Source organism: Agelaius tricolor, unplaced genomic scaffold (assembly GCF_023055355.1).
Source record: "Agelaius tricolor isolate 1412-34295 unplaced genomic scaffold, bAgeTri1.0.p SCAF_2, whole genome shotgun sequence".
NCBI classification, from domain to species: Eukaryota; Metazoa; Chordata; class Aves; order Passeriformes; family Icteridae; genus Agelaius; species Agelaius tricolor.
Window position 1 is genome coordinate 91,924,763 of NW_027269262.1, and position 17,152 is coordinate 91,941,914.

At 42.2% G+C, this 17,152-nt stretch overlaps 1 protein-coding gene across 2 annotated transcripts in view; it reads right to left on the reverse strand.

Moving 5' to 3' along the window:
- AGO2 (argonaute RISC catalytic component 2) overlaps window positions 1-17,152 on the reverse strand; it is a 58,325-nt gene that overhangs the window by 33,934 nt on the left and 7,239 nt on the right. For both annotated transcript variants that reach the window (XM_071421865.1, XM_071421864.1), the window contains exons 2-3: window positions 7,106-7,301; window positions 3,239-3,359 (exon numbers count right to left, since the gene is read on the reverse strand). In XM_071421865.1, the coding sequence (XP_071277966.1) occupies window positions 3,239-3,359; window positions 7,106-7,301 (317 nt within the window). The remainder of the gene's footprint in view (window positions 1-3,238; window positions 3,360-7,105; window positions 7,302-17,152) is intronic.

The window sequence follows — 17,152 nt, forward strand, 5'->3', positions numbered from 1 at the left end:
TGTTTGAGGAATTCTTAGTATTTCTTCTTCTCCATAAAATAAATGCAACATCACATGATTATTTATCATGCTCTGAGCATACAATGTACCTTTTCTCCATTAATCCAAGAGCTTTTCCTTCCCAGGCATTCAGAGGAAAGGAAAACAGATTAACAACAAGCTATGGATGTAGGCAAAGCTCTGCCTCTGTCATGTGCAGAGTATTTAGCAATACTCCAGAAAGACAAAGTCAGAGAGGCAAGTCTGTGGCCACAGACAGGATTAACATTTTCCTTCTAGAAAAGGGAATAGCAGCAGGATTTCTGTACCAAACTGCTGCTCTGTTCATTCCTAATTACTGTTTTTCTAATAAAAAACTAAGGAAGAAGATGTTGCTTAAGATACATGAATTGCAACTGAATCTTGCTAGGTGAGAAAGCTTCCAAGTTCAGGTAAAATTAAATTCCAGCTTTTAACTGCAGAAGGATATTTTAGAGAAATACACAAGTAAAGCAGGAATTGAATAAAAAGGTGCTGTTAGAGGTGACTTGGGTTTGCTGTGTAGAACCTACAGGGAAAGAGGAGATTTTTAATATCTTCCTACCTTGGCAGTGTCCTAAACACTTCTTTCTTCTCAATATGTGTAAGTAAAAACTATGAAAATATCATGTTAATATTTACATATTCCATATTTGTTCTAAAAGGTCTAAAAAAATTAAGAAATCAAAGAGTGAAAATAAGGTACACTAAGGGAGGAATGAAAACAGATTTGATAACCATGAAAGCCAAGCAGAAAAGTATAGAGAAAAAAAGTTATAAAAGAAGCAAAGCTGCCAGCAAGCACAAAAAAAACCAAGCCCAAAACAACCACTACAACAAGAGATGAGGACAGAGTGCAGTAATTAACTTAAAAGAGCAACGGGAGGAGAAAAACCTTGGCAATTTTGTGTCAGTCCTCTGTTTAGCATCAGCTTTTCCTTTACCAGTGCATACTGCAAGTCAATTAAGATCTTCCACATAGATTAATCAGTGTATGTTCATTAATCTTTTCAATATGATCCTAAATGCAATCAGATGTGCAGTAAACTTGCTATATTTGCTATGTACAGAACAGTAAGGAAAAAAAAAACCACCACCAAAGAAAGCTAATCTAATTATGCTGGAGGAAAGTCCTAATACCTACAAGCTCTATAGTGGTTTAAATCATGCTTAAACCAATTTAGCACCATGTAAAAATTTCCTTCATTAAGCTAAATTTCCCCACATCTCATTTAAAACAGCTCAAGATTTATCTCTCTTAGCTCTTTCCTCCAGGGTAATGTTAATATATGTGGAGGAGAACAAGTGACAAAGCCCTATAACCACGGCAAACAGGGGAAAAAAGGGAGTTTATTGAAAGTGAGCCTAGATGTGAGCCACAAATCAAACCCCCTGAAACTACCTTGTGCTAAACTCCACTACAAACACCCTCTCCAGTGACCCCCACTCCAAATGATGACTGCTCTGGCCAGACTGGGAATGGATGAGATGATTTCTTGGGTGAGATGTTCCTTCTGTGCCTGTGCTGACCAGACAGGACTCTATTCCTGACGCTTTGGATTTTAAAGCCCACACACACTGAAATAGATGTGGTAAAACTGAAATCTAGGACAGTGTGGCAGCAGGAAATGTTCCTAATGCCCCAATTCCTTTGTGTCCCTGCAAACCAGCAGTGTAACCTACAGCTGGGAAAAGGCTGACTTGGAAGGTTTTGTTAACTCTGTCCCATCCAAAATGGTTATCAGAGCAAGGAGGGCCAACATGCATCTCATGAAGCCTCATTAGATCTGAGGATTAATTTGATCTCTGTTTATCATGTATAAATAAACCATTTCTCATTTAACTTTACTTATTAAATGAGGAACTTCATACTTGTCATAAGGTAAACTGTTATTCACTCATAATTTGTGAAGTATCATAAGGCAACTCTGCATACAACCAGAGTTGTTCAAACCCCTAAGAGACTCATCAAGCATCCTTCCACCTTTGCAAATACTTTTCAGTCCTGTGTGTCAAACCTGTAGGAACTGGAATATTGTATGTGAAAGCAAGGGGAAAAAAACACTAAGACTTTTAGTGATTCCTTTATAGTTTCCCAGATATTCCTTTATCAGTTGATGAAAAGTAATTAACACTGGAGTAGAGTCTGACCTTTACTGCATGGCATTCACTTAAACAGATTGGGAGGAAATAAAAATTACACATATGAGATTAAGAGCTTGATTCAGGCAGAACTATTAACTACAAGCACTGCACAGGCACCCAGCATGAGACAGCAAACAACAGCCTGAACTATTCCATAGCTGCTGAATTTCAGAGGGCCATTTCTCTGTATTTCTCTTCCTCCTTATGTTTTATTTTTGTCTAAAGCTGGAGATAGAACAGTAACTGTGCCTGTAACTGTGCACCCCCAGCAGAAGAGAACTACTGCAGTACCAGAGAGAACAACTGTGCCCTCCCTGAATGAAAACAAGGCACAGAAAATTCAATCTGCTATGAGATCACAGATGCATAGGCTCAATTATTTACTAGGGCTTGCGTGTTTGCATGCTCCAACAGAGTCCCTTCCACTCCAGCAGTCACTGGGCACAGGAGCAGCCACAACCAGAGCCCAAAGAGGTCACTGCCCCACCAGGAGCTGGCAAACACAACCCCTGTCCTCTCCAGCTGCCCCAGGGCAAAGATTGCAGGTCTTAACCTGTTCAGTGTAAATTAATTTGGCTCTCAGTCATCGAGGATTAGGGAGGAGAAGTTCCAATACAGGCAACAGAGAGATGGAGGAGCTTCTTTCAGCTACTGATAGTGAGAATAAGCTTAGAGTGGGCCTTGATGAGATTAGTGAGGTGACACAACAGCTTCTTGCTGCCCAGAGCAGTATTTTCCCTACTCTCTCCCACACTCAGCTGTGCTCTCCCTTTTTCCCTAGTGCCACTCTGGAGACACTCTGCTGTCTGGGGCAGCTGATCCAGCTCCCTAAAGCAGCAGACACCACACCAGTGGGGAGAAAGAGAGGGAGGAATGAAGGGATATAGAACAGGGGGTGACCACTGGGATAGCAGCAAGCTCACAATGGTGTCCAGGCAAAACAGAGTGGCAACAATAGAGACATTTATTGCACAAACAGAAAATCAGAAACAGAAAATCAGTTTCTATTAGTTATTAAAAATATTCTGAAAATACCACATTGAAATCTCTAGATTTTTTTCTATTTAAAACTTACTTTATCTCTCCCAATGGGAAGTGGCATAGCTGTATAAAGGTTTTTTCTTCCATCAAACACTGGTTTGCGATCCCCAAAAATCTGGGTTTTAAAGTGCTGAACCATATGCTCCACTATTTCTCTGAAAATGCAAAAAGATTAAGTTAATCCAACTTTTTACTTTGAATGTTAAGAGGCAGACAAGTACTATACTTACCAACAGAGGCATTAGGTAAATGAAAGGGTTGTCCACTCCTGACCATTAAAGGCAAGATTTGTTTGACTGATCTGAACTGAAAGCAACCTTTCCACAGACTAAACTGTTTTCTAAAAATTGCTATTTTTAGGGTTTTTTTCAGATTTAAACTTTCTTTCCTCTTTTGTGTGACCTACTGGAAGTGGTGAAGTGAAAGCTCGTGCTCTCTCAAGCTCAAAACAAGAAGTGCCTGATAGATCTGAGGCTTCAGCTCTCCTGTCCTTCAGCCCTTCCTGCAGAGGACCCTGGACCAAAAGCTCAGCAGCTTGAGAAGCTTTCAAAAATATCATTATCCCAGCTTAGAGCCCCCATTGGCAGGACAACAGTTTATGCCAACAATGATAGCAAAATGTTTTGCAGCTCCCTGAGAAAAATAATTTTGAAATGCAATTTTTTTCATACAAACAAAACTGGGATCCATCCAACAAAACTGGGTATATGGATTCAGTGAAGCTGTGAATATTAACAGTACACATTCACTTAAAAGTAGCTGGAATTAGGTTCCATTTTTGTATGAACAGGGAAACCACTCACACAGCTCCTGTCAAACCACAGTGTTTACACACTGGTCATCCAAAGCAGCTCAGCAGTCAGTGAGAGGTCAGCTGGAACAATAACATTTTTTGATGCCAAAGGTCTTTTGGTCCCAATGTCCCAGAGACATCCCTCAGTGTACCTGTACTACCCAAAATCCATCTGCAGGCTGCAATCTCAACACACAATCAGGGGTAAAAGGGAGGTTAAAGTGGCACAGAAAGGAAACCACTGCTCCCCCAGCACTGCTGACAACACCAGCTCACAGAGGCTGCAGGTGACTGCTCATGCACCCTGACTTGGCAAGGGAATTACCCCAGCACTCAGGTAGGGATTACAGTGCTGCAAAATCTGAGACAAAACTGAACTCACTCAAGGAAAGAACTGAGATTGTTTTAATTGGCAATTTCTTTGCTGTGTCCCAAGGTTTATCTTAAAATGTGGCCACTGAAAGGAACTCTGATCTCCTGCAAAGCATGAATCAAACCTGACCCAGTAATACCTGCCTCAGATCTGCAGAGTGTGACTGAATAAGTACAAAACTGGGAGGAAGGAGGTATTTTTCAACCTTAAGATTAGGCATGGAAACCCCACTCTCTTCCTGAGCAAGTTCTTCCATTTGTAAACTGTTTTACATAAAAAAATGAACACTTCCACTTGATATATGTTTTCAAGCTTCAAACCACCTCCACAATTAGCAATGGTGTTTCTCAGCTGTGGGTGGAGATATTTTTAAGAAAAATAAGTTATTTTCCCCATGCAGAGTTAAGAGAAGAGTTATTTACCACTTCATTAACTTCAGCTCCTTGGGACAACTGTTCTACCCAGCTCATGCAAGCTCACCAAGAACCCTGGGATGGCAACTGCAGGCAGAGTTCATCTTGCACAAATCCTCAAAAATTAAACTGAGAGCACCCAGAGTGCAGAACTAAACTCCCATTGCCCACTCTGCCTGCCCAACTACCCAAACTGATCTGCCTTATGCACAGAATGGTAGCCAGACTGTATTAATTCAGGAGCACATTGTCCCAGCTGTGTTCTTCCAGTCCTGCTCCAGCTCATGTCTCAGTGTGGAACTTGCATCTACAGTGGATACACCCTGCAGTGGGGTCTGCAGGGTCACAGTGCAACTGGAGTAAAACTGAAGAACAAAGCTGACACACATGAGGGAGTAGAGCAAAAAATAAAACCTCCCTTTCTCCTTTCTAGAGGCTGTATCACATAAAGCAATGATAAAAGCTACTTACTATATACATGTGAATTATATAACCAAAATATAGAAACATGTAAGGCAGGTGTAAAAAAACATCATTCAGAATTGGATTACATGTGCATCTGCATAATTATATATATATAGGATATAGATCTTTGAATATATATATATATATATATATATATATATATGAATATATATTTGCACACACAGAAATACATGTATAGACATAGGTCACAGCTCACAAAAACCCGGGTGCAGGTGAGTACAGGTACATCTACAGAACAGATCAGTAAGTACTCAAAAGAAATAAACCACACTTTAATATGTGAATTCAAATTGTATTCTTACCACACTGCCCTGAGAAACATCCAGCACACCACTGCTGAATGCATCTCTGCTGACTGCAAAAGGCATTTCACCTGTGTACCCCTGAACCTGCTCCTGTCACCACAGAAGAGCAGGGACTAACCTGCCCAAGCAGAGCAGGCCATCAGCAGGCACTGGAGGAAGAACTTGTCACTGAACAGAATCTGCCTTTCCAGTGAGAATAACTGCTTTAGGTTTTGTGGCAAGCACCCCCACACTGGATGTAAGGGAGGTGCTCACACAGAAGGAGCTGCAGAGGAGATCTGGATCAGCCAGCAGCAGCTGGCACAGCTGGAGTGGTGGCAGGGACAGCAGGTCAGGACAGCAAATTTCTCACAGCTCCCCTTATGAAAGAAGTGACTGCTCCAAGTGTTTTGCAGTGCTCCAGTGCAGGAAGAGCATCTCAGGGAAATCAGCAGCTGCCCTTAGGCAAGAAGAGAGTTCAGCTTCATGCACTTAACAAAGGTGTTTGCTTTTAAAATTAACCTCAGCTCTTGACTAGCTGAAAAATTAAACTAATAATAGATCACCACAGGAAGTAAAAAAAAAAAAAAAAAAAACCAAAACAGGGCAGCAAAGCATAGTGATGCTGCTTTGTGAGAACACTATCATTACCAACTCCTCAGTGTAACAATGGAGAATGCCCTCAGGTTTATTAACTCACAGTAGGAAAACCGTGGCTTTCAGGTGGCTTTTTTGACTCCACACTGTTTATTCTCATGACAGCTGGTTCCACCCATGTCACCTTTTTAACAAGGCAAGGCTTTGCTCTTGAATATATAAACAGGCCATTCCAATCCTCTACAGACAAGGTGTAGTTATGATGATGACACTTGTGGTTTCCAGCTGGTGCCAAGTCTCATTCTCAAGTTTCACTTCTGGCAAGGCTGCTCCTTTTTCAAGTCAATGAAGTTGCACACTCCAACAGGGCACAGGTGCCAAATGCAAGACCTGGCTGCTTGTTTCCCTGGACAGCTGAGCCCTGTTTCCACCTTGCTCTCTCTTTCAGGAGCATGCTTTTCCCTTACACAGAATCTGCTGATGAAGGATAATTTCTTAGCTGCTTTAGTAACTCCATAATCCTCTCCCACAAACAAATGGGTTTTGCCTCCTCTTGTGAGCAGGGAAAGGTGGGAAAACAAGCTGGGACCACCAGCTCCCTGCTGAAGGACTTCAGCCAATTACACTCCAATATTTAACCTTATTTAGGTAGTAAGAAATCATTTTTATCAAGTTGGCTTATAGTGACCCAGCTTCAATAGAGCTAATACAGCTTATCCATCTGCCACCAGTGGCTTCAATCAGCAGCATCTTAAGATTCTGACAAAAATCAATCCCAGTAAAGATTTGGAAGGAAAAACAAAGTATATACACATCCTATTAATTGAAGTGATCAGTACAATCACTGATTAAAGCCAGACATCTTTTCAGACACCAGTGAGGGCACCTGGCTCCAGCTTTTTCAAAGAAAAACAAGACTGCAAATAAATTGAGGAAAGGCAAAGGACAGTGTTACCTGTTAACTCTTCTAGGACATTTTTCTGGCTTTATATCCAATTCATAATGGTAGATATCTATTTTAGGAATGTCCATTTCAAAGAAGTTGGCCTGCAGTTTGATTGTTCTCCCAGAAGTGCCAAAATCTGGTCGAGGAGGAGGTTTAAAGGCATATCCCTGTATTGGTGGTGGCAGTGGGGGAGGAGGTGTGAGCACTGCAAAAGAGAGAAAGCACAACTTAGCCATCAGCTGTCTCAAATTGACATTTCAGCAAATGTACAGGCTATTGGATCAGTGAAGCCCACCACATTTAAACCATTACTCCTTTTAAACAACCTAAAAAATTTTTAAAAAACCCCAAACCCAGCTTTTAGGAGACCATGAATTCTGTTTTCTCTTTCTTTCTCATGCTGGTTCACAATTTGTTGTATTTCATAGCCCCAATTACTGAAAAAAAACCACCTTAAAATCAGTTGTATTTTCCTATACAACAAGTCCTCTGGGTAGGAATTTCACTGACCAAGCAGAAAAGCAAGAACCAAGCTCCTCCTTGAATGGAAGAATCTTCATTTTAAAACACATCTACCCACATTTATTTGTGCAAACATCTATAAAATGGAGTTTCCACCACTTTCCTCCATGCTGCAGCTCTCTACAAAATCCTGTATAAGAACTGAACCATATCCTACTCCTTCCTTCACACAGAAAACAGAGCAAATACTCTGCTGCTGCTGTGCTCAACTCTTGAGCTCAAACATCAGCTGTTGCTCAGACTGCATGAAGCAGAAACACAAAAGCAGTTTGCTGTTGTTTCATTCCAGGAAAGTCCATTAGAAATCCTCAGAGAAGTGTGCAAGGTACCAACTTGAGTATTCAAAACTTCTGCAGCCTCAGTGCTCAGGTGTTCTGTGCTCTGGAGCAACAACAACTTGCAGCAAAATCTTCACATGTCAAACAACCCAGGAGCTTTCTCATTACTTATGTAAGAATCCAGGTGTGGTTTCTCAAGATTATCAAATTCAGTTCTCTGCTAGCACCAGAAACAATTCACATCCCTTCATTAACAAATCTGTCACCACTTTTCCACACTTTCTCTAATGCTCAGAAAACATCTTCCATTTTTATTTATTCATGGCAGGTTATAGTCAGTGGCCTTCATTCTGAGTACTCCTGACTGTACTTCTAGATTTAAACCAAATACACATTTAATACTAAATTTTAGGCTATACTCCTTCTGCTTAAAAATCAGACTTCATCATTCTCATCCTTCCAGTGACTTTTCCTGGAGAAGACTAAAGTGATAACCACACTGGTACTTCCACCTCTCAACTGGAAAGGCAGATTAATGAGCCCTAAACTGCTTTTGCCTGCTGCACCACTGCCTTGTAAAGTGACCACTCAGGGCATGTGCACCCATCTCAGTTGCTTATGATCATCTCCCAATTCCCTATGAACTCCCAGCTACATTGTCTTTAATAAATCAACTTTTCTAATCCATATCTATTAACCTGCTGCTTTCTGAATGATGCTCAGATTCTCCTGACAATGCCTCCTATACCCCTGATGAAATTTCACATACTTATTCCTAACATTTATGCAATGTTTGCTAATGAACATTTCATAATGAACCCTTCATTTTAATGCTAATGAGATAAGACCATTCCCATTCCCAGCATTAGTGACATCAATTCCCCACTCTACCCCTCAACACTTCCCATGGCCAGTTTCCCACTCATGTGTTTCTCCCTATTTTTACCATCCTCCTAACAGTCAGCACTGATTTCCCCAAGCACCAAATACTTAATAAGATTTGGCACTGGGAAAATGATAGAGGGGTTTGTTATTATTTTTTGAAAATCTTGTTTCTGATCTTGTCTCCCAAACACATTCTATGCATCCACTCTTTTAATTCAGGCTACTGAAATCCAATTTCCTTATTTTCCCTCCCTTTTATAAACATTGCCATTAAACACTGTGGTTCTCCTACACTAACACAGTCAACACATTAAAGTCACTTCTTGCTGAAGATCTGCATTTCCATAACCTAAAACTTCATGTTTCAGTACTTCAGTTTTGCCTTCAATGGCAATATAGCAATTTTTATTTTAGTATTATTCATCCACATGGCTCTTGCAGTGTCCACAACTGCCCTGAGAAATGGAGCCAAACATCACCTTAGCTCTCATCTGCAAGGCAGCCTTGCCATGAGCAGCCCATCTGCCTGTGACCTTACCCACCTCCATCCCTCAAGGCAGGACAAAACACAGCTCACTGATTCTGCTCAACCCTTGGCTCTTTATTTTCTCTAAATTCCTACACATCCTGATTCCTAAGACATCAATTTTCTTTTTTTCCCAACACTTCCAGGCCCCCTCTGGTGACTTCCCATTTTTCTGATGGTGATTAACTCGCTCAGGTGGCCCTGCTGTCACCATAGCCCCTGTTTGGTGTGACAAATTCCCACTGGCTGTGCCACTCAGTGGAAAGAATCCTCTGCTGTGGACAGGACACCTGACAGAGTTACTGACAGCACTGCCACTACAGCTGGGAAGTGGCAGAAAAAAACCTCCCACAAATATTTGTACCTGCAATACACCAAAGGTTTCTGTGATCTACCTCCAAATCTGATCAAGAGGATGTGCACAAAGCAGCCACCTCTCCTCCTCCAGAATCCTGTTTGCCATCACTTCCACCCCCCTCTCTAAAATTTTAAAATAATCTGTCTCCCACAGGCATTTTCAGTCACTATGTGCTGAACCCTCCACAGATCACCACTGCACACATTTCTATTTTCATCCTTCTGTAACAGAACGTTCCCATTTGAAAATTATGTCCTAGTCATCAACTTTATTCTGTGATTTTTGTGTATTTCCATGATTCCCATAACACCACCCATTATAAAATATTTTAATTTTCTGTCCAGGCTCCTGTATTTTAACAGTTCCATTTCTTGTTATCCACACTCTGCATTCCACATTGCCTTCCACTATCACCTGGCCAACTGTTATCAATATATTGATTTCCCTTCTCTTTCCCAATGATTTTTATGCCTTCTAACATTTCTGTATCTACTGCCACATCCTAATTCCACTGTTCTTCCTTTTCTGTGCCATATTTTGTACATAATGACTAATTTTCAAAATGATTAAAAAATTACACTTAGATATTGGAAGTACAAAGAGAAACATGGTGGAAGGGGACACACATCCCCACAAGCTATTTATGCCAAATTAAGAAATTTTGTAATTAAGCAATACATCCTCCCTGTGTCTTAAAATGGGATTGTTTAATGCTTCACAGGGGCATTACAAAGCCATATCTGTAAATGTTCAGGGACCAACATGGACACATGTTGCTCAACAACCCCACTGCATTCCTCCACTGCAGTTTCAGTGACAAACAGTGAATAAAAGCGAGGGTTCAGCCCCATTTTTGAGACTAAGATGAAATGCTAAGAGAAGCACAGATTCCTGGGGAAAGATGTGAAGGCATTTTTATAACCTGCATGACTCACAGAGATAAAAAAGCACCAAGCTGCCCAGAAAGCAGGACCACTGCCACCCTCTATTTCCATCCTGAACAGTTTTTTCAATTATTTGGGTTTTACGACCCAATTAAAGAAAAAAAAAAAAAGGGGGAGAGAGTGGGGGGAAGTTATTTCTGGCTCAACTCCCAAGGCAAAACTTATTGAGGGCAGGGTGTTGCTTCAAGGAGATAAGCAGTGTTTATTAAACAGCAGCAGGGACCCGATAAGGGCTCAGCCCACGTTTGTGCCGCCTGAAACAGACACGGATGTGCCAGGGATGGGAACTGAGCTCCAGGGGACAAACACCAAATATTGCAGACACCCAGCTGCATTCACTTCTTGGACTACTGCCTCCAATTAAGAGAGCAAAATCAAACTATCTGGTGTAGAACTTACTGCAGCAAGCAGCTGTAAGGGTAGAATCACAAAATGCTGGATTTGGTGCTGACGGAACAGAGAAATAAGGCTTGACCCCCTATCAAAGCATGATAGAAGCTTTCAGCCTTGAGCAGGAGGCACAACTGCTGCATTCAAAGTGATTCAGCTGCCCCTGTTCAAACACCCCTGCAGAATCCCCATCACTCACTCACTCTGAAATGTGACAGAAGCTCTATCAATACAGGAATATTTCCCTTAGTGCCAAGGTTCCTATTAGGAAGCTTTTGCACCAGGTGAGGGGGTGCTACAGAGGACAGCACTGGCCATCTGAGCTGGAGGTGATGCCCTGCCCAGGGAAACCTGCCAAAATTCATGCAGAGATACCTTCATGAACACAGATGCTGCTTCTGGAGACAGTTTTCAAAGCATTGGAAAATCTACTTGCATCCCTGGATTTCAGTTTTCAAGTTCTGTCAAGGAAAGAAGGGACTAGAAAAAAGATGAAAGCCTAATAAACTGGAGCATCCATGGGGTAAGAATTGGAAGCTCCTCACTCATTTGCCAGATGATAAAATGAATAATGAGAGCATTTCAACCTTGATATGATGATTGAGACCATCAAGAGCCCCATTTTCAAGGTGTGAATTAAGGTGAGCTGGGTGTGGAATAATGAGGTCCTCACATGCTGTCTTTAAGCTTACTTTTATCAGGAAAGAAACCAGACTTCCTATTATAATTCATCCCATTTACATAAACAAAATGTTCATAGCTATCAATCTTAAAAGCAGCAATTTCCACCAAAAAAATCTGGAAAAGACAGATATCGAAAAATAACAGTCTTGTGGCAGTTTTATGAAATAAAATTAGCAATCAAGCAAAATTACTCTGTCAAAAGACAGGGGGGGAAAGGTGGCAGTAGAGGAAACTTGGATAATCACAGAAATGCTGTGTTAGTAAAAATAACTTTTGCAAATTGAAAACTATTGTGAACACAAGGCTGGCTGCTCTTACTCCTGCACACTACTGAGGATCAAAATCAGAGATAAAAGTGACTCAGGGAGTGAGCAGGCCAAGCCACTCCTAGTCTATAAAAGGTGTGAATGAGCCACACACTTTGACAAGCTTCCACTCTAAAATCCACACGATTATGCAATGATGGTTTTCCAGCACCATGTGCTCCATTAACCATTTCTCAGACTTGGAGCATCCATTTCTTTTGTCTTTCACCATTTTTTAAAGCTTAACTGCTGGCCTGCTCAGCATGCTGGAAGTGCTGCCAGTCAGCATGAAATTTGCACATTGGAGATTTTTTAGCAAAGAATTATGCAATTTTAATGTGCACTCAGAGGCCTAATGAGTTGCTAAATAAGAAGGGGCCAAACAAGTTGCATGGAAGGGCTTGTCAACACAGTAAATCACCTGAGCATAATTACACCAGTGCAATTATATCAATAAGTTTCCTTGTGTGGCAAGTCCTAACTCATATTTAATAACCAGGTGATGTTTTCACAACTCTCAGTAGGTTTTAGCACTGGGCTCATGCAATCTACATTTGCCAAGGGGAAGACTCTCTAAAACCATTTTTCTAAAATCTCCAAATGAAACGAAGGTGAAGGGAGCTTTATTTGAAAGCATCACTTTGGGTTAAGGTTTCCAATATCAGATAATGGGGCTGCTCTTCCAGATCATTACTGAAGGTGTTTCAGGTACAACCACTGTGCACATTCACTGCTGCCTCCAGGTCAGTGTCTGATGCCATCACACAGACCCAGAGAGGATGCATCACTCCTTGGGCAAAAAAAGGGATTTAATAACTTGTCCTCAACTACTGAGCAGCTATTTTGCCTCCAGAACTGCAAGAAATAAATAAAATGACAAATGTGTTCATCATGACCAGGTTAAAAAGAACCAATACTGGCAAAGGAACACCCTCCAGCAGCTGCTGCAGAGGAGCAGAGGATCCTGAACACAGAGCAACACGGGTGGGAAGAGACCAGGCTGACTTGTCAAGTTTTGAATATCTCAAAGAACAGAGTTTCCACAACACCTCTACAATCAGTTCCACCCCCATGGTAAAATAAACTTGCCTTCTACTCAACTGGAGTTTCCTGTGCTCCAGCTTCTGCCCTGCTCTGGTGCACCTGCCACAGGACTGGCTCCATCTGCTCCAAAGGTTCCCCTCAGCCCCTTGGAGAAGCTGAAGATCACCAAGATCATGCCTTCTCCTCCTCTTCCTAAGGCTGAACCCACCTGATTCCCTGCACCTCTCCTGGTGTGCCACACGCTCCTTCCCCCGGTGCCCAAGGGCCATGTCCCCTCCTGGAAGTGCTCTTTGGAGTGGGAGGAAGGGAGACTTGGAAAGGGGACACCCCACACCAGGGGAAACAGGATTTCCACAAAGAGTTATTCAACTAACAGAAGGAATCCAGAAAGAATGTGGAAAACACCCAGTACAGATCTGTGACAGGATCTGTGCAGAGTTTTTATGTATTCTAGTCACATGTAAATAGAGCAAGAAAAGAAAATACAGGGAGTTCAGCCTTTTCTTCTTAGGACCCAACTAAAGAAGAACTTGGGGCTCTCTTCAAGTTTTCTGACTGTCTGGGTTTTATAAAGAAGTTTAACTTCTGGCTTTCTGTTAAGAACCGTTAGGGAACGATAGGAGAGAGGCTGGCAGTGTTTTCTGTGAGATAAGGGAAACCCAAAGCTGCAGCTCACAGTCCCTTGATATTTTAGGGGCAGAGGAATCTCTATGGGACCTGTAAGTCTGTCTGCTGCTCATTGAGGATGTTTTAGAGCCTGGAAACCAGAAGCTCTTCAGTCAAGCTATAACATTCTTGATTAGATAATGTACAACAAAAAAATGTTAGAGGTACCTATTAATCTCCAAGAACTCAACCAGCCACAAGGAGAGCAGAGGAATGATGTAATCAGATTTTCAGTTGTCATTTTTGTCAAAACCCCACTCAAAAGGTCCTTCTGGTCTCTCAGTGAGCAGCTACCACACTTTCTAAGCACAGCATATTGCATGTGCCAAAGTGGGCTACAAGAAAAAGGGCTGGCTTAATATTGATGAGCAAAAATGAAGGAGCTGTCCTCACATTTGGTGATATTTTAAGGCCCTTGCATGACCACTGAGATGTTTGATGCTACTCTGCCAGACTGCTTCCAGCTTCTTAGTGCTGTAGTATGAAATTAAATACCTTAACAAAGAGTGAAAGTGTTGGATAAACAGCACTGCCTTCATAACTGCAATCTCATTATGTTCAGCAGATTACTCCAGACATAATTTTATTGAATAATGGGCACTTCCTGTGAAAGAATTCATGCAAGATTAACTTTCAAGTCAACCCTTTTACCTACTGAAAAATGTCCCTGCCCATGGCAGGCAGGTTGGACAGGATGATCTTCAGAGGTCCAGCCCAACCCATTCTATGATGATTTTGTCTGGAGTAAGTACCCAGTTACAGATCTGCAGCTCCCTTGGTTCCCCTGATGCCTTTTTGATCTCTGAAGGACACAGACAGGACCTTTTCACAGTGCCAGAAGTGCTGTGATCACTGAGAGCAGAATCACTCCAGACACCACAGGTGTGAGCTGCAGTCACAGATCAAAGGGAGAAGCCAGACATCAATCCAGCCTGCTCTGAAGTCAGGACCACATTTCAAAGAAGAATATGCAAGAACAAAAGAACTGAAGAGGAGGAGATCAAGGCTCCAGCAGAAAGCAGAATGGTTCTTTTCAGCCCAAAAGCTGCTTCTGGACAATGTCAGCTAGCAAAAGACACCAAGTGTTAGTACTTTGCTTTCCTCCCACATTCTCCTTGTAGCCTTGACCTTCCAAGTCAGCCTCCAAATTTCTGAATACCAACAAGCTGCTTCTCACCACCTACAAATGGGGTGAGCAGTGGTAGAGCACCCCCAGAGCACCCAAAGTGCAGAACTTCCATCCTCACTGCTCACAAACCAGGTACCTTAACCAATCCCTGCACGTGGAATCTGACCAAGTCCTACCAGAACCCTTCTGAAGGGCCACAGAGAAATGCTTTTAATTACAAGCTGCAGCTTGAATTAAGTCATCCAAATAGAGAGCCTCAGCCAAACAATGGAGGGATGCTTATGGCTTACCCACAAGTCAGCAGCCCAGTTTGAAGTTAAATGTGAATTCAAAGTACAAAATAACTCCATCTTCAGACAAGCTTCTACTCAATGAAGGGGGAAATGGAGAACATTCTTAGTGCTTTTTATCACATTTGACCATCATGATTCATTCCCTTTTCCATGCCTTAGAAAATGATGCTGAACTAACTCCAGATGTCTTTCCTAACCATTTGAAATACAGAATATAATGGTATTTTCTACATTCATGAAAAGCAATGCCTCCATTCCATACAATCTCTGTTCTTTGCCATTTCAAAAGACCCAAAGTGAATAAACACATATTTTAAGAGGGAACAAAAAAACCCCAACCCACCTACCAGCACCTATTGCTCCCTTCAGGCTGCTTCTCCTCCAAAGAAGGTAAGACCAGAAATTCCATATTCATCATCCCACATCATGCTTCCCTTACCCCTTGTTTGCATTTAGGTAAAGAGAGAAATGTTGCTCCCCCTCCTTCTGTACTAGCTGACACTTGGAACTGCACAGGTGTGTAGGAAACAGCCTAACCCACCCTTCACTGGGCTTCCTTGGTTTGGTTTTGGGTCACTACGAGGCTGGTAAAGCATGAACTTCTTCATCCATCAGGATTGACCCTCCCAAAAAATTCAACACACAGCCTGAAGTTTCCATCCCTGCTTGGTGTGAACATGAGACAGACAGACAAGCAATTCCATTCAGTCCCCAGGAGCCACAGTGAACCCAGCTGCTGCCAGGTGCAGAGCTGAGCTCACTGCCCCATCCTTAGGTACTTCCACACCTGCACACCCAGCTGCCCCCACACAGCACCTCCAGAGCTGCACAGCTCACCCTGAGCTCCAGCACCTCCACACCTCAGGCTTTCAATGGTTTTTTCCTCCTCAGAGACACTAAGAAGTGGTCTCTGCACTACAGCCCACGAGAGGATGCTGGAGAAATCAAATGCCCTGAAGCAGAGTCAGAGTTCTCAGCAGTGCTGCTCCCCCACCATCACACCCCATCCTCTCCTCCTGCATTTCCAGAGCCACCAGTGCCCACATGCACACCAGCTCCACTGAATTCATGAGTTTAATGGCTCAGGCTCTATTCCATGGCCACTGGCATGGTTTTCCATGTGCTGGGCCTCACCAGCTGGGAGCTGGTGCCACAGAGGCCCCAGATCCACGTTCCCTGTGGGATCTGCATTGTGCACAACTTAATGAAACACAGAAGTGATTCATCCTCAGCTAACTAAAGAAAGAAGTTAGGATGGTTCTGCTTTGAGTTGTACCTTTGCAAGCACATTTCATACACAGACTTTGGCTGGCAGTGGTTTTGTGCAAAATGTAAAAATAAAAATTAAGTTGTCTTCATTCCTTAACAGTTTTTAATATACAAAACTCAACTGTAGAGCTGTAATTCAGAAATAGTCATGTCTTCCTTGGGAAAAAAACCAATCTTTTCCCATACCCACACTGGATTAATCTACAAACACATGAACACTCTCGTGGTTTAGGTTCAGAATAGAAAATTCCCAGCTGAGATCCGAGGTTATGCCTTATTTTATCATTTTAGATAGTGAAAGCAGCTGTAGCAGCATCTTCAACATGCAGCAGTATCTCCTGTGGTTTCCAGAGATAGGGTTGTGGTTTTCAGCATCATTGCAAAGAGGGCAAAATGCAGGTTCCTAATAGTGGAATAACTGAGCCATTACAGGGTGTAGGCTGGCAGCAGAAGTTCCCTTTCAGAATTTTTTTTTTTTCCATTACACCGCAGGGTTTTTTCCTCCACCTGCTTCTTGTAAGCAACTGATGTTCTCATATTACCTGATACAAACTAAACCAGCTATGAAACATAAAAAAAGTCACATAAAAGTTTGATACAGAGGGGCCTCCCTGAAATTTGACATTAATGGGAATTTGCAAGTCAAACAATTAGGAAAAAACCACCACTACTGTGTTCTTATCACATAACGAGACCCAGACAACAAAGCTTCATTTCCCTGCCCTGGCAGGAAGTTTCCCCCTTCTGAAAGAAGCTCTGACTT